Consider the following 26,675-nt stretch of genomic DNA (forward strand, 5'->3'; position numbering starts at 1 on the left):
ATAAATTATAGAATACAATTACTGAATATAAGGGAACAAGTGAATAGGGAATAAACACGACTGAAATAAGTAGTAAAAATGTTTGACTAACAAATGAAAAAATAAAAGAGAAGGAAATGGAAGAGAAAAGAATTAGAGAAACCTTTTAGACGTAGGCATTAAATAAAATCAATAAAACAAAATAAGGAAGAGAATAAGGTATAAACTAGACTGAAATGAACAGTAAATTGTGAGAGTAACAAATTAAACGGAGAAAAAGATGGAGAAATGGGAGAAACCTTTTAGCCAACATTCATTACAGCAGACTACTTTACCGAGTGGTGATGTAAAGGCGAACGGTTATAAAATTTTGCCCGGTGCTTCCAGCGTATAATTTTCCCCTCCGCCAATAAGGTTATAAAACCACCTATGTTTATTTATTTATTCATGTTAGCTGTATTATGTCAAAGCTTCTAGCTGGATTTTCACCTAATTTCAAAACGGATAGATGATGTGCTTAGGTAGAACCAATTAAATTTTGGAGGCGATCTGGATGAAGATTGCAGTTCAGGTTGTTATTATTACAGTAAATTCATTCATGGTCAACTATGAAAAACCTTGGTCCATAGACTTCAGTAAAATGTTGACAATCTCCATTGGAAGAAGTCTGAAATCTTTGATTCCTCTTTCTACTTGTTCACAAAGTTAACAATAGCTCAACAGCATTCACTATAGTTGAATCAGAGGATAAACAATTTTTACTATAAAAAATATTGTTGCAAATTGAAGGTTCAAGTGTGAACATTTATACAAATTTAAAAAAAATGGTCAACACAATTCCTAATCTTATTCTTTTTTACCATTAATGTACAAATAAAGATTTTTTTAACATTGAGGGCATATATCAGTTTTGAGGGTTTAGTTCCCCAGAACGAGATAAAAAGTATGCAATATTCAACTAGTCTAAAAAGTATGCAATATCTAACTCGTCTAAAGACTTGAAACAGTCATTAAATATTCAAATAATTGACATACTTAATTTCAAAGGGACAAGCATTATCTATACTCAAGTGAAATTAATGTATGTATGCCAACAAGGAAGGAATACTAAATGTAATTTATATAAAGTTGCAAAAAAATCTTTGGATGAATTTTCTATACCTTTGTTGGAAGATAACTCAAAACTCTTACCTTGCGTTCTCTATGCATTCGAGGATGGTATTCCTCGTAATAATAGTAATCCTCATCTCTGTAGCCTCTTTTCTGGAACCTTGGTGGAGGACCCCTACTTCTCCGGCTGTATTCAGCCCCACGGGCCCCTCGTGCTCCGCGATAAACTGGATAAGTACTACCTCTAGAACCACCACGTCCTCCACTTCGAGAAGACTCTCCTCTATTTCCTCTGTTCGCCCTATTCCCTGAAGATAAGGATTTCGTGCCCCCGCCCCGTTCAGCACTCTCCCGCTCAGCCACATCACCCCCTCCTCCTCCACTACTTCCTACTCCTTCAACGGTCTCTCCTCCAGCGGTTACTGTTGGAGAAGATCCTGGTGCGAGGGTGGTGGTGGTGGCCGTAGTTGTGGTGGGGATGGTTGTGTCTGGTGTTGTCCTGGCCAGCTGCTGCTGCTGTTCTGATTGTGGATTGGGTGATGGTGGTGGTGGGCTCGCCTGAGGTGGTTTCTGCTGCTGATGAACTGTTTGCTGTATTAACTGTTGCTGAGGCTGCTGTTGAGATTGTATCTGTGACTGTGGGGGGTTCATGAGTTTGGAACCAATGCCCTGTGGTGTAGATACCCTCCCTGGCATTGCCTCTACTGCTGTTGTGTTGTTGTTTGTGTGGGTGGTTGTAGTGCTGTTGCTGCTGTTGGTGGTGGTGGTAGTGTTGCTGCTGACCTGGCTCACCGCTGCCATTGTAGTTGCGGCGGTGATTGGGGTGGTGCTCTCGCTGTTTGTGGGTGTTGTTTTGACTGCGCCCCATATGTTGGACTCCCCGGCTTTGGTCAAACTGTTGCCTGCATTGCTGGCTATTGTTCCCGTGCCGCTGGAATCGGGGCGGGAGCGTTCGGCGTTTTTTGAACGGCTCGACCATACGTTATCCCTCTGTTCCTTACTATGGACCACCTCTTTAACTTCAGGTTTCTTGATAACTTCTCCCTGAACAGACTTTTTCAAAGTGGTCATGTTTTTCCTAATCTCCTTTTCCTTATCAGATGCTTCCAATCTCTCTCTCGTAATGGGTGCAGGAGCATGGGTGGCACGAGCGGCTTCCTTCAATGTTTCCTGAGCTTCCTTCTCTTCACTCGTCATGGCATTTTCTTTAGGACTTAGTTCCTTCTCTGCACTCCCTTTACTGTTCGGCCTTTCTTCTTTGCAATCTCCCTTTTTTGGAGACTCTTGATACATGGAATCACGAGCAAATTCATCTCTATTAATGTTATTTTCAGACCTCAAGTAATCATCATACTCATATGTGGCATCTGCCCATGATGTGATTTCAGTTTTCTTTTCTCTCGACGTGGAAAGACTGGAGCCCCTCTCAAAAGAATCCTTACTGGCGCGGGAGTCACGGCTAGTGCGACTGTCCCTGCTGTCAGGCCTTTGAGGACGGTCTCTTGGCTCATCACACAGTTCCATCAGTTTTTCTGTTGCTTCTACTTCTTTGTCCCACTCTTTATGAGTCATTCTTAAATCATTTGGTTCGTAGTCATTAGACTCTTTTCCGAGAGGCTCCGCCTCATATGGGCTTCGGGACCATGTTTCCATTTTTCCATCTCTCCGTTCAAGAAAGCCATCTCCCCTTTCTGACCTTTGGTCATCAAAGGTTTTCCGGTTATCAATTCGACGATTCTTAGAGCCTTCTCGCTCAAACTCTACCCTTCCACGATTGTCCCAGTCTTCTCCATTTACATTTCTCCTGAAAAAAAAAAAAGGCCTCAATATTACATTGACTGCTCAACAGATAAGAGTAAATGGAGCTTTCAAAACATAAAGAGCAATTTATCATATATGGGGCACACTAACTGGTTAATCCTAAGAGCATTCGTATGGCTGTATACACCATACACATAAATAATCATGTATAATCTTCCTTTACATTGATGAAATAGCAAAATGTATACTTTGATTCCCAGTTTGTTAACTTACTATCTATATGACTTACAAAATTGTGAGCTATAACTTCAACATAAACTACTGTACAACTAGGTACAGATTTTTTAAAAAAAGTAAATAAATAAATAAATAAAATTGCTAGCTAGGTTACCTATCCAAGATCAGTTAAAAATTGTTCAAGTTTAAGTACAGTGATACCTCTGGATACGAAAGTTTCTGCTTACGAAAAATTCAGGATACGAAAAGCGATACAAAGATTTTTATGCCCCAGTATACGAAAAAATTTTCAGGATACGAAAAGCTTACGAGATCCCAACTCGTCGCCGAGAGTACAGTACCTTTTTTTTCAGGGTATCAACCCTTAATTTAGGTGTACAGGTAATAATACACCTTCACTGATCCAAATGCTTTACATACAGTACCATAACTTTTATACAGTAGTAAAGAAAATGGACCGTTTTCTTTGGGCTTGGAGGGGATAACTAGGCTATAACTACATTATTGAATAATCTCATGGTGGTTTCTGGAATGGATTAGGCTGTTTTTAACGGTTGGGTTAATTATTGAATGATATAAATGGCTGCATTGCATGTTTATTACTACAGTTTAGCGTGTTTATGAAAGAAAAGGTGACTTTTTGTAAGGCTTGGAACGCATTAGGCTATTTACATGTAAAACGCGACTCAGGATACGAAACCGTATCCTGGTTTCGTATCCTGAACGGATTACTTTCGTATCCTGAGGCATCACTGTATAGCATAAGATAAAGTCCCAAAGAACACTAGCCTTTTATCAAAGCCATCCTCTTCTCTCTATATCACCCTTCACTTTATCTCACCATCTAATTCTGCCTCCCCTCGATCTCCTCGCCCTTAACAGGTTCCTCCCAAGTCCTCCTCACTTCATCCCCACCACATGCCCACACCATCCCAGTTCTCACACACTTATCACATCCGTAATCTTTACTATGCCTGCAATTCTTCTTATATAATATTCAAATCTTTAAAGCAGTGATATTCCCATAATTCACCTCAGCATTCTCATGTTTTCTCAAGTTTAGGTTCCTCTTTTTGTTTTAGAGGCCTCATTTCTGATCCATATATTAACACTGCTATACTGTAGATTTTGACTTTTAGCCTGATTAGAATTTTCTTATCTCATACTACTCCTGCTACTTCCCTCTGTTTTATAACCAAGACCACTTCCATGCATAGCTATCCTGTCCCTACCTTCCTTACTGTTCACCATAGCTTCAGTCTAAAATCCTTTTTCGCAAGTTTTCCTCATTTTCAGCAGTTATCACCAAATCATCTGCATAAAGCAACTCCCACAGCTCTTCACTTCTGATCTAATAGATTTACTTTCATTTTTACATAGAAAGTAATGAAAGTAAACTACTATCAATAGACATAACAATAAAATTAATCTAGTGTCACCCTTTCCGATAGTGCTAATATTGTAAATTCTATAGCAAACTCATGGGATATTTAACGACAAAAAATGTGAAACTTTCCACCTTACCTCCTATCATAGTCATAATCCCTCTGGTCATGGTTATTCCGTTCATCATACTTTTCGTAATAGGAACGGCCCCAGTTATCCCGATCTCTGTAGCTTCCTTGAGAAGAACGTCCTCTGTACCTTCTTTGAAAGAAAAAGTAGAATCTAATGATCAACATCCTTAAGGCACTGTGTAACCGCTCAGTTGAACTTTACTAATCTATTTAATCTCAAAATTAAAGTCTACTTAATCCCATTATCAACAAGAGTTTAATAAAAAATAAAAAAATATATACATGAACATACTGTAATGCTCATCAGGAGTAACAAAATAAAAGTCAATTTAATATATATATTATATATAGAGTATATTACATAAGATGCCATGATACTATAACTACCTATGGAACCACCTTGTCATTTATCAAGTTATAGTATTTAAACATTACAGCAGCGAGGATTTATTTTATTGACCAATTGTTAAACATTTTAAGATAATTCTCACAAAATAAGAAAATCTGCATATTAAATTTAAGAGTAATCAACAACAAATATTAATCTAAAGAGGATAACATTGTTCACTTACCCATCTCTATCTCTTTCATAGAAATCATCTCTTCGAGAATCCATACGATCAGACCTCTCCATTCTGTCATTTCTTTCAAGCCTTTCAGGTCGATCAAGTCTCTCCTGCCTGTCCGGCCTTTCCTGCCTGTCTGGTCTCTCCTGCCTGTCGGGCCTTTCCTGCCTGTCCGGCCTATCCTGCCTGTCGGGCCTCTCCTGCCTGTCAGATCTTTCCTGTCTGTCGGGCCTCTCCTGCCTGTCAGATCTTTCCTGTCTGTCGGGCCTCTCCTGCCTGTCAGGCCTCTCCTGCCTGTCGGGTCTCTCCTGCCTGTCGGGTCTCTCCTGCCTGTCGGGCCTCTCCTGCCTGTCGGGTCTCTCCTGCCTGTCGGGTCTCTCCTGCCTGTCGGGTCTCTCCTGCCTGTCGGGTCTCTCCTGCCTGTCGGGCCTCTCCTGCCTGTCGGGCCTCTCCTGCCTGTCGGGCCGTTCTAATCTATCATTTCTCTCAGGTCTATCTTGCCTCTCTAACCGATCTGGTCTGTCTGGTCTATCAGATCTATCTGGCCTGTCAATCCTCTCTGGCCTGTCAGACCTCTCGGCTCTATCGTGCCTGTCAGTCCTCTCAGGCCTCTCTTGGCGATCAGCTCTACTGGGAGGTTCACTTCTTTCCTGTCTGTCATATCGGAAATCTCTCTGGTCTGAGCGATCCAGACGATCGTCGCGTTCCTCACGGTGCCGATGTTCAGCTGAAGGAAGACTGGCTGGCCGCTCATCTACCTCACCTGAAGTGTCGCTGTCTGTCCGCAGACGTCTGTCCTTCCCACCAACTGTAAGACAATAAAGTTACTTCATTAACCTTAAAGATAGCTAATGACAGAAAACTAATTAACTATTAACATTTAGAATAACCCAGAGATTAGCTAGTGCTAAAAAGGATTATACAAAATAGAAAATCAGGTACCTCTAAAGGCTTTCATCAAACATTCTGAACAGACAGCACAATGTTATTCATCAAACATTCTGAACAGACAGCACAATGTTATTCATCAAACATTCTGAACAGACAGCACAATATTACATTGCATATAACACAAAATAATACAGGACTATGATATCTAATAAAGTTGGAGAGCTCAATATCTCTTCAAATTTACCCAGCAAGTTATTCCAAATTAAATTTTTGAGATCTGTGTACATAAATTCTTACAAAATCTTGTAAGATACTGTACATATCCTTAAATACATCACTACACCAATCAAGAAGTTCCCTAAAAAAAAAATTCAATCAATAATAATCCGACACACCAAACAGGGCTTATCTTAATGGGAATTTATCAGAACTCAATATATGCAGCCATTCATTGACAATCAACCTGAAGCGCACGGAACAAATAATATGCAGTTATTCATAAATCAAGTAAGGGGTTAAAATTGTTTCTGCCAAGCAACTCATTGGTATATTAATGTTAACAAGTGAGATTCCTACTTGATATTTGACCTGTAAATATGACCTTGGAAAAACTGCTTCAACCCTCATCAATATACAGGTAATATGTATCTAATCTATTAAGTTACATGCCCTCCCAAAACTTTAACCTTAGCAGACAGCAAGATACAAAAGGCAAATAGGTCAATTCCCAGAGTAAAATAAGCCATAAGGTTTCAATGAAATCACTTCAAATATACATATTAGTGTCTTGTGATGTTTAATTGCAACCTTACGAGACAAATCATTCTTATCCGAGTAAAAGAATTACAGTTTTACTCCGCTATTTTTTTACAGAAATGAATGGCTTATTTAGGTGATCAAAAATTCCAGGATCATTAAATAAAATCCCCAGAGGCCAAGCTCTCAATGACAAGTGCTACCCACATCCTTGGTATGTATGTGTATTTGTCACTTACTGAGGCGTGCCAATAACATTTTCCATTCTCAGGAATAGTGTTAAATGTTTGAAGCAATTTCATTATAGTACATTACACTATTATTATTCTGGGTGTGTTCCGTTATATTCATGTTACCCTGAAATAGAGAACATACTCTAAGTATATTAACAATTCTTTTGGCAAGCATAAAACTTTTCTTTCTTCATTGGACTGACACCATTAGTTCTTACAACAGGTACTTATGCTTCACTTGTAAAAGCTGTCATTGGCTATATGATCAGTTGTATTGCTTGAGCAAGAAGAGGAACTACTAAGTTATACTGAACTTGAAATGCGTATGCCTGCCTTTGCATCCACATAGGTCTTATGTCATCCTCTGCCTCAAACATGGTGACCTCAATGGTTACTCCATTGGACCACCAGTATCCAGATGACATGTCTACCCACATCTTTCCCTCTTTCCAAGGACTAGTCACAACTTATGGACTCCCACTTTACCAAAGGAACAGGCAAAGAACATATCTGACTAGTGCTACTTGCCTTGTTACCAGTCAAACCCACCATCACTAAATGGCAAATACCACTGCTTCTTAAACCCAAGGGATTTTCTACTTCTCAACCTCAGCTAGGTTACTATATTAGCTCTTCTATCAGTAACCTCTTGGTCAAAGTCAATTTACCTCTTATTCAGCTTTCCATGAGTTCAGATCACCTTAATCAACCTTCAGAGAATTTCCTCTATCCCACTAGCAGCATCCAGTGCTCCCACACATTGGCCAGGTTCTCACACCTGATTGTTATTGAAAAGTTCAGTCTTTTCATCCTCTTTCAGAATCAGTTTTCTCAAAATGCAGCCTGACAATTTTCGCAAAATGCAGCCTGACAAATTGTTATAAAGCATCATTGACATCAAGAGGAGTCAAGTCACCAAGTCAATCTATACCTCTATAGAAATGCTTTGAGCCCCCGACAATTAGTCACATTTTCAAGACAGTACAGCACTGAACTAAGCAAGTTCCCCTTTACATTTTTTTGTAAGTATATATATTAGATGGTTCAAGTAACCAAAAAGGACAGGGGCAACCACTACCATGGGGAAACACATTAACCCTTTTACCCCCAAAGGACGTACTAGTACGTTTCACAAAACTCATCCCTTTACCCCCATGGACGTACCGGTACGTCCTTGCAAAAAAATGCTATAAAAATTTTTTTTTCATATTTTTAATAATTTTTTGAGAAAATTCAGGCATTTTCCAAGAGAATGAGACCAACCTGACCTCTCTATGACAAAAATTAAGGCTGTTAGAGCAATTTAAAAAATATATACTGCAAAATGTGCTGGGGAAAAAATAACCCCTTGGGGGTTAAGGGTTGGAAATTTCCAAAGAGCCTGGGGGTAAAAGGGTTAAAAGGTTTCTAAGAAGGAAAATCAATTCTATTTTCCCCATAGAAGAATCAAGTCTTTCTATGCAACCAATATCTCAAGATTCAAATTTTTCCAATGCAAATAATTTTATTTGCTATCTAAATGATGACCTTCCTTCCCTACATAACATAATATCAAGTAACAAGACTCGTGATGGCAAGCCTTTCAAATTCTGAGAACAAAACAGATATTACCTGATTCTGGTGGCATTTTCCAATTCTGAACCGACATATAAACACAACCATCTAAAAATACTAATTACCCATTAAAATTCCATGCAATGCTTTGGATTTTGCATCTGACTCAAATCCCACTCCCCAAAATCACAGACTGCTACTTTGCAAACCCAGTGAGTTTACCTTTTACATGGCAAATCTACTTTGAAATATTAGATATTTCATTATCTAATGTATTCATGTTCATTACCAGATTACTGTATATACAGTACACTATACTGTTTATGAAAAAATTGGTTCTAAGCACAATTATATCAACTTGGTTTCAAAATTTTCTAATGACCAATCTCCTTTAGTTGGAAAATATAAACCACAACAAAAATCTTAATTCAGAAGCTGTTATATGTGAATTTTGTCATACAGTAAGCAATAACAAAGGATTTTTACTAAGATTTATCAGATATCCTCAGAAGAATTTAATTCCTTTTTTGGGGGGAGGGTCAGGGAAAAAAGTACATGTACCTACAACCACTGATCATTAATGCATCTGTTGTCTTGAATTAGGGTTATGCAAACATTAAGTGATTTGACAAGATAAATACAAAATACCAAGTTAAAAATACTATACACTATATATTAAAAAGGTAGCGAGGTCTTCTGATTCTAATATTTCTTATAATATAGTCAAAGCGAGGTCTTCTGATTCTAATATTTCTTATAATATTGTCAATTTAATTAACTGCTAAGATTAAAATAAAGTTAATAACAATTTTGGTGTGAACATGCAACAATTGAAAACCAAGAAAAACCTTTAGACTGTACACTGTTACAATACTAATTATTTGTCAAATATGTAATGCACGGAACACGTATACAAAATAAATGTGCTAACACAACGTTTGGAACGGGAATCTATCTAGGTACAGAAGCCAACACGAACCAGGATAAACATAAGATGAAAGACCAAGATATCTTATATAAGAAAACTTTTTGAATAAACAATGTTGGAACATTTTAATTCTGCGGAAATTTTGTTTGAGACTTACTCATAGCTTGTTAAAACACAGATGGCTATACATACTTCAAGAGTTTCTGCTACACAAGGGCCGAATTGAAAATGGGTTAAACAAGCCCGCTATTTATATGAGGGGATACAATAACCCTGCGTGGTGCCCTAATTAAACATTTATATAATTTTGGTATCGACTGAGGAGTAAAAGTTTAATAAGAAAAAAAATGCTGTTTTGTAGCGATCGCAACATTTTGATAAGCAAGCCATGCCAGTTGTTAACCTTTCCACACTTTCAATTGTAGGGTTTGTAGTCACCCAAAATACCTGACCAAATCATGCCCACCATCTATTATGTAACCTAGTATGTGCCAGATGGTGCCAAAATGTTAGTATAACAGTAAAAATTAATTCAATTAATAGAAAAGAAATTCTTGAATAAAATGAATTTTAATAAATTTCCCCAAACTTTTGGCATTTGCACCCCCCCCCCCTTATTTGTGTTGGAACACCTCATCACTGAGTTTTCTTCAGTTCTAAATTAACAGAGTCTAAACTAAGGGGTAATGGTTCTACTGGAATTGAGTCAAACCAAAAAGTCCCAAGTCCTACAGAGATTGAGCCTAACCTTAGAGGCAAAGGCCCTAGGCTCTACAGAAACTGAGCTTAACCAATGGGCCCCAAGGCCCTGAAGAAATTGCGGCTAACCTACGGGCCAAGGCCCTACAGAAATTGGGCCCAAGGTCCTACAAGAATAGGGAGCCGAAGTCTGACATCAAGTTACTGTAGGCTAGTTCACAACTACTGCTTCAGGTGTTTACAGACCTAGGACCTTGCCAGCGTTCTAACACCGCCACCCTTTTATCATGGTTCAGTATTTTATTCCACATTGTAATCAATGTTCAAAGGCATTAAATTGCAGCTTTTCACTGTTTCCCATTCAAAAGAAATAGAGATGGGAAAACTTAATAAGAGACGATAAAACCTCTATGAGATCATCACATGTGTGCAGTTGTCCTTTTGTTGATGGTAAGAAAGGTAATGGACCAACACTATTCATAAGAAATGTTTCAAGTAACAATATGAATGAAAACATTGTTAAAAAATAGATCACTAAAACTTGTGGATACCCGAAATTATCATTGCATTATTTATTCTGATACATCGCAAATAGTGAACAAGTTAACAAATACCAACCATAAATGTTCACAAACGAGGACTAAATTAAGATAAGTTAGTAAATCTTTTCCTCTATGCTGGCATTGACTTTTCCAGTCATCATCTGATTTGCATAGGAAAAGGACAGTATGTGACCTGAATTGCAGTGGTGTTCGCCATGATTTATGTATTTTTTGTCATCAGAGAAGTAGGAAATCAACAACATTTGGCTGAAAGTAGCCATACCAAACAAGGATCCTTCTGAAGAGTGATTACGCTTGAACCAGTGAGGCCGTTCCCATGGTAACTGACATCATGACTTCTGCTAACTATTGAACCTACCCTGGGGCCTCGAGGTCCGACAGGAATTGAGCCTACCCTAAGGGCCTAAGGTCTTACAGGAATTGAGCCTACCCTAAGGGCCTAAGGTCTTACAGGAATTAACCCTAATCTAAGGGGACTAGGTCCTACGGGTACCTTAACCTAAGGGGCCAAGGTCCTATGGGGAACTGGCCCTAACCTAAGGGCCCAAAGGTCCTACGGGAGGTGTTAAGGGAATTAATTGACCCTAACCTTAAAGACCAAAGATCTTAAGGGAATTAACCCTAAACCAGCAGTTCCCAACCCCAGAATCATGACCCAAATTAGGGTTGCCAAGATATTTCTCAGGTTTGCCATAGGGTCATACAAAAAAATATATCTCAATTCTCAGCGGTTCATATTTTAATTTTCATTAATGTAACTGATTTACTTTAGTGGGAAAAGGTAAAGATTCTACTGGACACATTAACAAAAAGAGGCAGGATCATAAAACACTATACTTGTCATATTCCGTTCTAAGTACGAGTAGCCTATTTCGACTCGGGAGGCTGACAAACCCCATTACAATTAAGAATAAATCAAGAAATTGACTGGATTCCCCCCAACATCACTTGTGGTGTGCTCTTACAATGAATATAAAAGCCAGATTTGAGAATTTCCAGCACAAAATAAAGCAAATTCAAGGTAGAAGTTTTTTTAATATGCAAACTGCTAATTCCCAAAATATATTATTTGGGTTCTTACACTAGGCACTTTTTTATGTAATGCATTGTATTGATTTTGTGAATCTTTTAAATCTATCATCATATATTAAAATATTGTTACTAACCACAGAAGAAAAACTTCCATTATGAGTAAATGGATATGCATAGTTTTTTTTCTTTATTAATGTGATTTCATTACCGTTAAAATGTATTGAAATTCATTGTTTTAGTAAATATAAACTGAATATAACGAAAGCTCATAAACATTGTTGAATCGATAAAAAATTTTTTTTTGTCTCGTTTTACAATTGATTTTCTTACCATGTACTGTACTTAGATTAACTAAAACTTGCATGAACAATTAATTTAAATCAATGACATGTGACATAACGATGCCATCAAAGTTCAAACCCACTTATTTTTTGGCAAATTTTTCTTGACCTACTACATTTTCCAAATGATCCAGCCTTCTCTGCCTTATAGCTGGTTGAAAATTTAACGGCCTAACTTATATTATCTAAAGAGTGGATTCCCATTAAATTTGCAAATGTTCAGAACAATTATAGTTTTCCTATTAGTCCAACCCTTAGTCCTTTTAATTAGAAGTACTCTTGATTAAAAGAACAAAAGGTTATATAAAAATTCCAACCTATGCAACGAAGAGTCAATACAACTAGGAGTACTCCAAATTAAAAGAACCAAAGTTTGCATTCAAAAATAGGCTAATGATAAATGAGTAAAATGACACCTGATTTTCACTTCTTTTGGGAGAACAAATAATTATCCATTCCTTTGTATTTCAATTCGTAATTCAGTAAATTATTTATATGTTAATGTTCAACTTCTTTTCCTTTCATTAACACAAAATTCTGAAAAGCTACGTAACATGTTTTCCAATTAACAATTCTAATAAAAAAAAAAAAATTATAATTTCCTTACTCTCCTCCTGTTCATATTGCTTCAACTCAGGAAGTTGGAATGTCAATGTTACTCCTTAAAATCAAGAAATTTCCAGATACCTTTCCTTACGATACACAAATGCCTAGTAAGGCAATGAGACCAGCGTTAGGCAACAATAAAATGTTACACATCATATCCATTCCCAGTCTCAACGTCAAAATAATACTTCTTAGTGGGGAGGAGGGTGGTCATGTATATGAATATCGAGTATAGGTATAAGAAATTTTGTTCAAATTGTTTATTCCTATTAACTTCAATTAATGTTCATATGGTCAATTCCCACACTTATTAGTGGCGAGTAGCCAATGAAGGAAAGAGATTGGGCATCTAGTTTCTCCTATTAATTCTAAGTCTGGCCTTTTGGATACTCTATACTCCTGATGGTATCTTAAAAATTATTTATCACTTAATTATTAATTTGTATGAAAAGAAACAATTAATGTGCTACACACATTTTTACAAAAATTAGCATTCAAAAGGTTACTAAACTGGAATCTCAGAGCATAATTGCACCTAACCAACCACTTGAATTCACCAATGTATAAGACCACTACAGAAACATAAAGCCCAAAAGTTGTGACAAGTAAACAAGGATTCCTTACGATGTTTGGCAAATAGGGATTTGAGATGCCTTTGAGGTGTTGCTAAAAATCTTTCCAAACACCAGATTCTAGAAGAAATCTTGGAAATAGCTGTACTTATATCATGATCTCTAATTCTAAAATCTTTTATAAAGTCTGGATTCAAACCTTCTTGAACATTGAGACTAAATAGTAACATCAAATGACATTACCTACAAAGTCAATGGAATTGTATAAATAATATCAAACAGCTCTTACTGATCAAGGAAAACTATACCCTAAATAATGATCAATCTCTAATATAAGTAGAATCAACTCCAAAAACAATTCCCTGAATAAACTACCACTACCTTTTTTAAAGAAATGAAGAAAAAAAAATTAAACCTTTACCCTCAATCATTTAAACTGTATCAGGCAAGAGATAAAACACTCTTATGATTGCATTAGATGACCGTATAAAAAAATAATAGCACACAGATTACCAATTTGTTACCTGATGCCAAGGCCAACAGAAATTAATTTTACTGTGAGATCTTACAGGGAGCAACTCATGACATCTGCTTGTCACTTTGGAAATTTTGATAATTGCCTTTTTGGATTGAAGAATGTCTATATTTTCTTCCAAATAGATTTTAAAGGAAAGTTTGTTTTATTTATATATATATATATATATATATATATATATATATATATATATATATATATATATATATATACTGTATATATATATATATATATATATATATATATATATATATATATATATATATATATATATATATATATAATATACAAATATATATAATATACAAATATATATAAATATATATATAATATATATATATAATATATATATATATATACAGTATATATATATATATATATATATATATATATATATATATATATATATATATATATATATATATATATATATATATATATATGTAAATATATATATATAAACATAAGTGCCCGGTGCTGTACGCAAAACTTACTTTTCCCTAAAGAATGAATATGAAACTTATTTAATTCAGTATCCGATATACAATAACACCACCATTTTCTCAGATTTCCTGAGGAATAATTATCAATTTTCTTATACAGTACAGTATTCTCTGTGCTCTTTGTAAATAAATTTATTTATTTCTTTGTTCATCTAAATATTTACTATTTCTATGTAATGATCTCACTAGAAGATGTATACGGTGTCAATGACGATAACTAATGTGCCAAGTGTAAATACACACACAAATATATCATACCAGCCACATCTTTCTCTTGTGAGCATATTTAGTACATGAAGTAAAAATATTTATGTATTTGAGGAAATTTTAGTGAAACATGACTAGATAGGGAATTGTAAATTCCCTTTTAGGAAAAACTAAAAATGTCCACATGAAACAATTACCTATAAAACTGATTTTTATACAAAAAATTAAAATGCTGGGAAAATTTCCGGTATACAACTTTCGGTGTATAAAATTCTTTCAAAATTTTCAATGAAAAAAAAAATTGAGGAACAAAGTAGGATTTTGAACTAATCACATTAAAACAATGTTATTTTGGGCTGATTTTAAACTGAAAAAACTTGAGAGCGACTTTCATCGAACCATTTGAAAGAGAATTTTCTTGAAAAAAAAATTCGATAGAACAGATTTTTCTTATCAATCGTTTATTTTTTTTTTTTCATTTTACGCATTGGAAATAATAGTAAAGATTGCCATTTTTTTGTATCAAACTTTGATAATCTTTTCATTTTTTTCATTTTACTCATTGGAAATAATAGTAAAAATTGCCATTTTTTGTATCAAACTTTGATAATCTTTTCATTTTTTTTCATTTTACGCATTGAAAAAAGAGTAAAGATTGCCCTTTTTTTATATCAAGTTTTGATAATCTTTTCATTTTTTTTTTCATTTTATGCATTGGAAATAATAGTAAAGATTTCCATTTTTTTGTATCAAACTTTGATAATCTTTTCATTTTTTTAATTTTACGCATTGGAAATAATAGTAAAGATTGCCATTTTTTTTTTCAAGTTTTGATAATCTTTTAATTTTTTTAATTTTACGCATTGGAAATAATAGTAAAGATTGCCATTTTTTTTTTTCAAGTTTTGATAATCTTTTAATTTTTTTAATTTTACGCATTGGAAATAATAGTAAAGATTGCCATTTTTTGGTATCAAGTTTTGATTAATCTTTTCATGTATGAATGGCAAATTTCTCTGGAAATTTTGTTTTGAGAAATTGGCCATCAAGGTTTTTCAAATCATATGATTAACTTTATCATAGGTTAATTTGGGCTTTCAGCTGTAATTATACCTCACTACTAGTGATCATAAGGACATAATCATCATATTTCAAGGTTATTTACTAAGCAGTAATGAGGCCCGTCTCTCAAATCCAGATATGGGTGCTACATACACCAAAGGCCTACATAAGTAAGACTTATGTTGCTAACACGATATATTCTCGTCAGCTGACTTAAGGGCAAATTTTACTCTTCAGGCATAATTAGTTAATATCTGACACTTCATACATATTTCAACATAACTATAACAAAAATTGTAATTACAGTACATAAACGAGCAGACAAAGAAATAATGACTTCAAATTTTTTTCTATTTTCTAGTAGTCAGTCAAATATGTTCTAGTGGTCTCAAGTATGGGTTTATAGTAGTAATTTTCCTTTAACACTGGGATCCTAAAGTCACAATACTTTTATCTCCGTCTTATTTACTTAGCAGTGGTGAGCCCTTCCCTCGAATCTAGAAATGTGTGTGTTATATGTACCAAAAGTCCATACGAGTTTGATATACAGTAGTCTCATCCGCATATTTTCTGGGCAAATTTTACGTTTTAGACATTTAGTTATCGTCGGACACTTTGCATCATTTAGTATAACCATAACATTTGTATATGTATAAACAAGCACACAAAGAAATACAATGTATGTAACTCAAAGAAACTCAAAACTTGATTATTCACGCAACTACCTTAAGAAGGAGATTAAGTTCTCTTTTCAACCTTGCTCATAGAGAATTGCACTCTAAGTTTATGGGAGACTAGCATAAATATCTTTTAATTAAATTCTTAAGAAAAAGCACTGGACAGAAAATGATTGCATAAGGGACTGGGCATGCTTGCATAAATATAACAATAGGACATTTTAGCCATAAAAGAAATTGGGATAAAAAAATATTTCAAACGTGAAATATAGATGTTCTCCAAGCCAGAAATATAATCTAAATTCCTAAAACTCCAAACAGAGGTCGTGAGCCGCATATTTAAAGTAACTTATATCTTAAAACCACTACAATAAATATAAAAACAACATCTAGACCAGCAGAGGGCAAGTCTTCACCCCACACTGTCGACTTTGAAACTTCAGAAGAGATAAATGTGCAGCATGTTGCTTTACTAGAAGCATTAGTGTATTGAAGACAATAAAAATGAAAATTTCTTAATTTTGAGTAACGTCGACAGTCCAAGCTCCTCGAGATGAAAGCAACATGAACAGCCGGGGCTGATGTTCATAGAAATAATCATGTCTGGTATACTGTACTTCCTCCTAAACCCTGTACATTCTTTGCCAAATATCAATATGGTAGAAAAAGTAGACTTGAAAGATTGCAATCTAAACACTATTTCCACAGAAACCATTATTTAAACATGAAGCAACTTTGATTTTTATGGTGCTTTTAGATCAAACTTATCACATCCAAAGAATGTAAGACCATATTCGTACATTCAAACCAACCCTGCAATTTTCTACCAAGGTTCAAATCAGTTATCCATTAAACAGATTACACAAAATAACTACTTTTGGTTTTGCATAACTTAATAGCAGAAGTTGGCATAAACAAATTTCTTCCCTTCCAAATAATTTATGGACTAGAAATTGAAAAAAATATGGTTACCCTTACTTGTTGCATACATAGTTAAAAAACAAATAAGAGATATAACTTACCCTCACTTTCTCGGCCCATGAATCTGTTCCCTGAGCTTGCACCAAAACGAGGTTCAAAAGAAGGGGGTGTCTGGGCTCTGCCTGGTCGGAAAGAAGGCTGGCCGCCTCCACTTCCACTGCCACCTCCACCGCCACCACCACCACTGCGCATCATCTCCTGCTGCTTCTGAAACCTGGGAGGAAGTTTGCTCTTGAACTGTGATGAGAAAACAGGCTGCTGATCCCTGGGACCATCACGACGGTCGTATGACCTATCGTACTGTTCCCTAGGGTGATCGCGATAGGAATCACGATAATTGTCTCTATTATTATCTCTTCTATCTTGGTACTGCCTGTACTCTCTCCCACCACCATCACGACTAGGGGGTTTCTCATCCCTAGACTCACTGTTACCACGAGACCGTTGCATTATCGGGTCGGCAGCATCGTCCCTTTCCCGCTCATCCATCACAAAGTCCGAACGAGCATCACGGGGATCTCTACCTCCCTTCTTCCCAACACTGCCACCAGCCTTGTTCTGCTCATACCTCTTTTTCTCCTCATAGCGCTTCTCCTCCTCTTCATGTAGTTGCCGAGCTCGCTCTATCACCACTTGCACGTCATCGACGGGACGCTTCTCCCGCCACATGTCGTCCTCATCTCTCGAGTGCGGAGGACCGTGGGAGTTGGAGTGAGGAGGAGGAGGGTGCACAGAATTCAGTGACGGGGAATGCACTGGACCGTGCGCTGGAGGAGCATGAGATGAATTATGCATCGAAGAATGTGGCTGTATCTGGGAAGGGTGCTGATTAGGAGGCTGAACTCTCATGCCCGACCCTTGGCCCACCCCATAATCTCTACCGGGTCCCCCTCGATAATCATAACTTCCACGTTGCTGTGGCTGTTGTTGCTGTTGCCACCTTCCACTCTCCCCAGGAGAAAACCTCCTTTCACCTCTATCTCTATCACGTTCATCACCATCACTACGTCTACTGTCCCGCTCCCTGGGTCCAAGAGGATCTTTCTCTCTGTCCCGGTCACGGTCCCGAGACACCTGATGGTCGTCACGTCGCTCTTCACAATCACGCATTGGGTGTCTACTTCCGTCCTTCTCCCATCGATCACGTCTGTCTGCTGACTTGCGATCCAAGCTGCGCATCTTAGAAGATTCTTCTTCCGCAGTTCCCTCATCTTCGCTGAAGTTCAATTTTTGGCTAATGGGAGAAAAATCAATAAGAATAAATAAATTTCCATTAGAAAGACATTCAAGCTGTCAATAATTCATTTACCAAATTTTAGCAAAAATAATTCAATGAATAGCCTTCAACTACGGTTCAGAAAATAAAAAGATTAACATTTTCATTCTTGATTTGACAACACTTACTTGTAATCTACCTCTCCAGCACTAGTAGCCCAGCCTTCAGCCACATACGGAACATCCTCAAAGCCCTCCAAGGCTTCCTTTTTAATTATAGGGGGAGGCATCACAACGTCATCATCTGGAGCAGAGTTTCCACCGGCAGGAGAAGGTCCGGGGCCCCCTCGGTTCCGCTGGTCACGCACGTAGGGGGGGCGTGGGTGACCGTGACCAGGATAGTTAGGCGGTACAAAACTACCTGGGAAATTGCCTCGCATCATCTGGAAATCAACAATTTAGTTATAACCAGGCCAAGCTATACAGTAAATTGCAAGTTTCTAATACTTGCATGCAAATAAAAAAAGCAAACGAAATCTAGTTTCCGATGGTAAAAGCGAGATAAACTTTTGCCAAAGCTGATGTTAGCTTAAAAGGAATACAGCACTGTACAAAATTACCTATAAAGACCATAAAATTTGAATGTATAAAATGAGGCAAATCCATTCTATATTCATCTCCTGCTACAGGGTATTAAAATTACAACTCCCGTAAACTAAGCTTGGCAAATTCTAAATACCAATACTTTGTTAGGCTCAAACACAAACACTTTAATAAAACCTTTCCCAAATCACAAAATTATGACAGCTTTCAAATTTCTACCTTGCTGACTTCCGGGTTAATACAGGACATACTTTAGTGATACATAAAAGCTTTGTGATAAATAAAATAATGAAGAGAGACTTGAACAACATAGCAAAATTAATATAAACTAATTTCACGTAGGAAACAAGAACGAAAGCAACACAATTGTACTTGAACTGTAAAAATTATTTTCGCATTACAATCATCTCAGTACAGTACTTCCCACAGAATTGCAAAATAAAAATTCTTCCAAAGAAAAAGCTCGTGATAAATTTTTTCAAGTCTTGAAAAGATGTTCCCATTTGTTCCCTTCATTCAGCATGCCATGGAGGAATAAATATTAGTAAAAAAAATTCATCGCCCTCCTGACTCCTCATTCTTCCGAGGAAAGCATTTTAATAAAAAATAAGTGGGAAATAATTTTGAAGAAAATTAATGTTTATTTCAGCGAAACTTCCCCACGAGTCACGCGCTGAATCGTCACTTCCCTGCTGGGGACAGCGGCGCTCTCCTATCTTAAGTAGGGTATACAAGACAAAGGCAAAGGTCCAACATTTTACCTTAAATTCAACTTTGAATAAACACATCATGGATACTTAAGGGCATAAAGATTACTTTTGCAACCATATTACAGACCATATTTCAAATTAAATTTCATGAAACAAAACTCCACTAAATTCTTTACATCAATAGTTACCTACTGACTATGGCTAACATAACATTCAATTTAAATATAGACCTCTTGAAGGAAAAAAAAAAAAAAACACACACACCACCACCCAAATTCTTCTACACTGAATGTTTGAATAGTTTACCTAAGCTACATTAAATGATATAGCCTATGTTTCCTTTGAAGACAAGGTTAAGTTTGCTTGTTTTCCTGATGGCCAAAGGGACCCTTCCACTTTCCCTTTCCCTTCTCACTGCACCAGAGATCCTCTTCACCCAATAAGAAAACTACAACCTTTACACTTGTTAATCGAATGACTAAATAAACAATGTAAGTATATCGAACTACTGAAGGAGAAAGTTTTACGCAAGTAAACATCCCCACTTTAAAATCTGTATTCATTTCCGAAATAGATGCCATACAGTTTTATCTTCCTGGAAAGTTAACAAAAATGATCTGATAATAAATCGATATGATATATCCACATCTTATAAAATATGAGGGGTCTCATTGACTTTGAAAGAAGAATGAGGAATCAAGATAGCATCAGCTTGTTTCTAATATTCATTCCTCCACGGGTTCCTTGAATAAAGGAACCAAAGGGTTTCCACACATCTTCATAAGAATCTTTATTTTACATCTTGATTTTTACCCTTGAATAGCACATGATTCTCAAGAAAGTTCCACTAAAGTAATCATAAATTGTGGGTAAATTTAAAAATTCATGAAAAAGCTAACAAGATATCTTCATCTTTACATTCACTTTTAGAATTTAAGTGAACCATGATCCACTACTAATGCTTTGAGAATTTATCAACACCTGAATAGTCAATTTCAGATACCATCTTTCACAATATTTCTAACATCATGGTTCAACCAATCAAAATCCTATCTTGACAAAATTTTAAAGGTTCTACACTTACAAAAGGGGGCACAACTCCTCGAAATTGATGAGGTGCAGACCCTCCGGGAGGGCCTGGAGGTGGTAGGGGGCCTATGGGTCCTCCAGGCAAAATTGGAGGACCGCCGGGAGGGGTTCCTCTATTTCCCATTCCACCGTTGCGGTTGGGCGGGTGAACCTCACCTGCAAAAAATTTATAAGATATCCATTGAATGGCAATGTAAATAATAAACAACCACTAAAACCATATACAGAAGGCCCTGCCTCAACACAGATGTTTTAGACTCCTGGTAAGTACAAACATATGCAAGTAGAAGTCTTAAGGCATGGCACTGTAAACAGGTCCATATCAAGAGCACATAGCAGTAAATATGCTTGCCTCACAAAGTCAACATTATTAAACGTTTGTTTAACTCATTACATACCAACATTTATAGACTTACCATTAAAAGTAGTTGTGTTCTGTGGACTAGACAGACGCTCATCCTGCGGCAGTGCTACTCCACGACCCCCACCCTGTATCCAACTGCCCTCGGCTGTGTCCAAAACAAGAACATTAGCTATTACTGTATATGTACATATAATGTATATACACAAGTTGTTAGTCCATATAGATACACCAAAGAAAATTGCTAAACCACTAGGCAAAAAAAAATATATACTTACTCTGTGGCCTTAAGCTGGGTCCAGGCCCGTACTGTGGCGATGACTCTGCTACTGAGTTGCCACCACCAAGCTTGGGGAACTCCCGATGAAAAAACGGCGACTGTTGGGCTGAGGAGGACTGTGGGGGACCACCATCCAGTGGGAGTGGTGCTCCAGGGGAACCACCGGTCGGTGCTCCTCCTCCACCGGCTGCGGCACTGCTCCATGGCTTGCTGTTGCTGTTGCTTAGATTGCTCCCACTTACACTGCTGTTGTTGTTGCTGCTGCTGTTGTTGCTGTTGCTGCTGTTGTTGCTGTTCATAGCAGATGTGGAAAGGTTTGGAGAGTTGTTCAAATTTGCAGGGAAATTGTTGGCATTCTTGTTTCCGGCATTTGCAACAGCACTCCCAAGTGTTGGATTTGGAGCAGCACTTGAAGGTATGCTGCAAGGGATGTTGTTGTTGCTGTTTGTATTGGCAGCGACATTGTTGTTGACGTTGGTGGTTGTGATGATGTTGCCGCTGCTGTTGGCTGCCAGAGGTGGATTTAGAAGATTCCCACCGTTCCCATTGTCCACCACTCCACCACCACCAACTGCAGGAGACAAAAGTTTACATTAATACGGTCATTTATTATAATGCAATCAAGCTGATGCAATTAGGTCTTGTGACCTGGCTTAAAAGTAAATTGTACACTTCCTCTTCTCTTTTTTTTAAATATACATAATTGACTAGTAATAATGCAACTCATCATGATAGGAATAAAGCCCCCCCAAAAAAAAAGATAAAATAAGCCAATACAATAGAAACAAAAAACCTATCCCTTCCCAACTGATTTAATGAAGTTTAATGAAGTCTTAATTTATAGATCGTAGAATTTCCTCATCCTTGAAAAAATCTTGAGGAAGCTGTTGGGTCCCCTTGCCAAAATTTGCGGGGACATCCCCTGCATCTAAATCTAGTGCGGATGGAGGATCATATTCCCAATTGTGATCAGGTGCGGAAATGTCTCGTATGAGCTATTATACTGGGCCACAAGGTTTTCTCTGGCCGGGCCAGTTCTAGATAGTGAACAGCCTCTTTCTTTTGCTCGAGGAAAAGCTGCAACGTCGAACAAATCGAGCGAAGAACTGGAAGGAGAAGTATAAATGCTTCTTCCCTTGCCTGTCTTCTTTGGAGTTGAAAATTGTCGCCCATCAATGCTTCCATGGAGGAAGAATCTACAGGAGTTTCCTCAACAGGGACTGCATACCTGTCATATCACTCAATGACATCATGAGTATCCGTTCTCTTGGTACCAATATGACAAGCCATATCAAGTAAAATCCCTCCAAAGGAGACGGATTGGAACCATGGTATCAATCACCAAGCCGCTGCAAAAAGCAAACACACTGGTCTCACATTCTACTGACCGACCCTGAAGGTAGCAAGCATTAAAAAAATACACTACTAAACAATTCAAAAAGTATCAATTGATATCCAACTGAGCTTCCTTAGGTCCAAGGAGTAACACAACAGAGTACCCATATCTGAATGCCGTCAGCCTCACAAATACTAACCGAACCCAAAGGTAAAAGTCAGCAGAGACTTCCACACACAAAAACACAATAAGGGCAAGGAACAATCTTTTCTTGTAATGACAGGAACCAGGAAAGGTGAGCGCAACCCCCAACCTTCCACTGACCTACATACTCCGATTTGTTTGATTGACCAATAAGATACTACTTAGTAGGAGAGTACAGTCCCTCCTTCCCAAAGGAGCAAAGTGATTTCCAAGTACAGAGAATCTACGCGAAAGGCCTTTCTAACATCCAAACCCTTGGTCAATAATTTCCCCAAAAGTAGTGCCTACAAAGAGAGAGAAGGAAGAGAACACTGCCATTCCACAAGGTTCATACTCAGGGCCTAATCAGGCATGTATAGCAAATGATGAAGATCACTATGTGAACACTCAGCAGCAACAAGGAAATTCCTTCCTGAAAAAAAAATTCAAAGCAAACCAAAATACAATCCAATGTTTATCGTCTCTGTGATGGCAGCACTCTCTCTTTGGAAGGGGAACTGCAAACAGTCCTGCCCTTCAGGAGCGACCCCATCACAGTTCTGCCCTTTACAGGTACTCATCAATTGGGTCAAAAGGATTACTGTACATCCTCTTAGGAAGAAATTGCAATATACCATATGCTTAGCTTTGATGCACTTTAGCTGTTATGCAAATACCCTCAAAATTACACAAAACAAAAACATATCAAACAAAAAGATCCAACAGTTGAGAAGAGTATAAATGAGCATTTCTGTACTCCTTGCAGCCAAGAAAAAAATGGAAGTAGAAACAGTCTGATCAATAGGTGTCTTTTACCATCTACCTCCTACTAATTGGTTTGTCCACTATAAGTGATTGGGTTGCAATGTGGATAAATCACCCAATAGATAGAAAGTTGTATTACACTACAGTATTGTACTCTATATTTGTTCACAAATCCATATAAACATACTGCAAATATGTCCTCCCTTTCTCTCTCTAGTTCTAGTTATGTTTCTCTGTCATAAAGTGTAGTTTATGTCCAAGATTACGACATTACTTCATTAGCACAGGGAGTGACTTCAGCACGTTAGTATTATAACATGGAGAAAAAAAAAATAAAATAAAAAAACTGACCTGCTGGTTGAGAATTTGGAGTTGAGCTTGTACTGTTGTTGTTGCTGCTGGCTACTATGTTCTTGGTTGATGCTTGGCCGCCCACATCCACACTCATAGGTCCCCCTGCCCCGGGTGCCTTGAAAATCAAAAACCTAATTAAGCACATACTGTATTCATAAAATGTAAGAAAAAAAATTGTCAAAATAACATACATTGCTATAGCTTCTTTTAAAACAAAAGGGATTTTCTGGCCAACTGTTAAACATACTGTACAGTAAAATAATACAAATGACAATAGTGGAAAGAAATCAACTAACCTTGGGAGTGATGTCTAGCGGTGGTGTTGGTGACGGAGTCACCATCACTTCCTGAGGTGTCGAGGACCCACCGGGGGTCATCTCCTCCACCTTGCTGCCCCATCCTTGCCCACCAGCTGGTACCAAATTTACGTTAGGGTCGTTGCCGCTATTCTCTGCTTTCAGGCTAGGTAAGTTTGCAGGCGGGGGCATGCGCCGTACAGACGCCACTTTACCCAAACTTTGCATTCCATGTTTTTGGATTACGGTTTTTTGAGTTGGTTCAATGGATTTACCCTGTAATAAAATACATTATCAATGAGGTTGGGAGAGCAGAACAAAATATTAAAAGTTCACGAGAGCATTGTGGGGCCACCAAGTGACCCATTAATACATATGAAATATGAGGGATAAAAGACTAAAGACTTACAACTCATTACACAACAGGTATATATGGGCAAATATTGAAATTCTATATATATTTTTTTTTAATAAAACCCATCTAAACATTTAAAATGGTACTAAGTACCAGTACTGTACTGTGTTATTTACATTAGTAATGTTAATGTGGGTAACAATCTGATATATATTTGCCAGTCATAAGGATATTTGGTGCAAATACTTTTTTTTGGCAGTAAGTACACTAATAATATTGACACTAATGATATTAGACAGGTCGAACATAGGCATTTTATGGGGTAAAAGTAAGTAAAGTACCTGGAATTTATTTTGCTGGACTCAGCCTAACAAATAATATGTATCCACTTAAAATAGCCACACCCTCCGGAGACAAAATTAACAAGGATTTACCCTACTGAACTTGACAGACGAGAGTTATAACACTGAGGAGCGATGTTAATACCACACCACTGCAGAGTTGAAACAAATTCAAACTGCAGAGACCTACTGCACTTCTATTTCTATAATACAACCAGCACAGCTACAACACACTAACTATATTACAGCAGTGACAAAACAACTTCCGTATGCGCAACTTAAGTAAACATAGGTACCTTAAATATATTATTTATGTTGAGTGACTGGAACTTCTTTGATTTCTCCCCCTTTCCTTGTGGCCCAGACGATGCTGACATGCTGATCACAGACGCTCATTTAGATGCTGAGGAACCTGTGGAACGAACCGCTAAGCTGAAAAAAAGAAAACAAAAATTCAAAACCAAATTTTCAGATAAGCATACAAAAATTTCAAGAAACAATTACATCAATCCTTGCTGACGACTTCCCAACCAATAAAATAAAGACATCTATTTGAATTAAAGTTAGATAATCAGACAAAAATCCCCCTTCAATCCAACATTAAAAAAAAATAACATTAGGCATCCACACATTCAAATTACAATCACTGTAAGTAGTACAAAGTACAGTGTACGGTATAGGCTACAATCCTGGCAACAGGTCATCTCAGAAGACATTTACTTCCATTATATCATATAGACAGTCTACCATTATAGTACATGTACCAAGATACAGATTCCCAAGCCTGAGGGTTTTCATACGTAACGTATATCAATATTCTCTCTCTTCTGATTTCCTTGTATAAATTCCTAAAAATTTCTCTAGGTTCCTTATGCGGTTTTTGCTACTAACTCCTAAACCCAAAAGGAATGACGCAATAGATAAGATAAGCTGTACAGCTTGCCCAATGTCTTTATTGACATCATGGTAAATAAAATTTTATTAAGAGGAGATCACCCACCTAAATGACTCGTTTGACTCTTCCGGAGATGGCACAATTAAATTACAGAAAAAAAAATTAAAAATAATGTTAAACAAATTAATAAAATATATATATCGAATCTGAATAAAAATAAATGATAAAAACCTGTGATAAATAGAAATTTCAATCATATCTATAAAACCTATATCAGTTTCTTAAAAAAGTCAAAATACAAAAAATAGAGAACTACTCAGTTTTCTATATAAATGGTAAATAGCAAAACAAGAAACATCGTTATATGATGGTTGGCTTTCACTAGTTGGGGATGACTTATAAACTTTATAAAAAGGTTTTAAAGGTCACTCATGAATGGCCAAAGTAAGGCACAATGACAATGCCCTACAGACTGTCCATGCATACATATGATCAGTGGCCCAAGGCTCCTCTCCACCTAACATAGGTCCAGGGAGGGTCAGGCAATAGCTGATGATTCAGCAGGTACACCTATAAGTTCCC

The 26,675-nt window shown here is 37.0% G+C and overlaps 1 protein-coding gene across 1 annotated transcript in view; it reads right to left on the minus strand.

Moving 5' to 3' along the window:
* The window catches only part of LOC137658712 (protein PRRC2C-like), a 44,624-nt gene that overhangs the window by 12,430 nt on the left and 5,519 nt on the right, over positions 1–26,675 (minus strand). The window contains 11 exon segments of the mRNA XM_068393709.1: positions 1,171–2,893; positions 4,612–4,734; positions 5,177–5,978; positions 17,352–18,544; positions 18,715–18,968; positions 20,923–21,083; positions 21,344–21,436; positions 21,567–22,139; positions 24,204–24,321; positions 24,503–24,778; positions 25,495–25,630. Coding sequence (XP_068249810.1) covers positions 1,171–2,893; positions 4,612–4,734; positions 5,177–5,978; positions 17,352–18,544; positions 18,715–18,968; positions 20,923–21,083; positions 21,344–21,436; positions 21,567–22,139; positions 24,204–24,321; positions 24,503–24,778; positions 25,495–25,575 — 5,397 coding nt within the window. The 5' untranslated portion in view covers positions 25,576–25,630.

The sequence above is a fragment of the Palaemon carinicauda genome, chromosome 19, assembly GCF_036898095.1.
Source record: "Palaemon carinicauda isolate YSFRI2023 chromosome 19, ASM3689809v2, whole genome shotgun sequence".
Classification (NCBI taxonomy): Eukaryota; Metazoa; Arthropoda; class Malacostraca; order Decapoda; family Palaemonidae; genus Palaemon; species Palaemon carinicauda.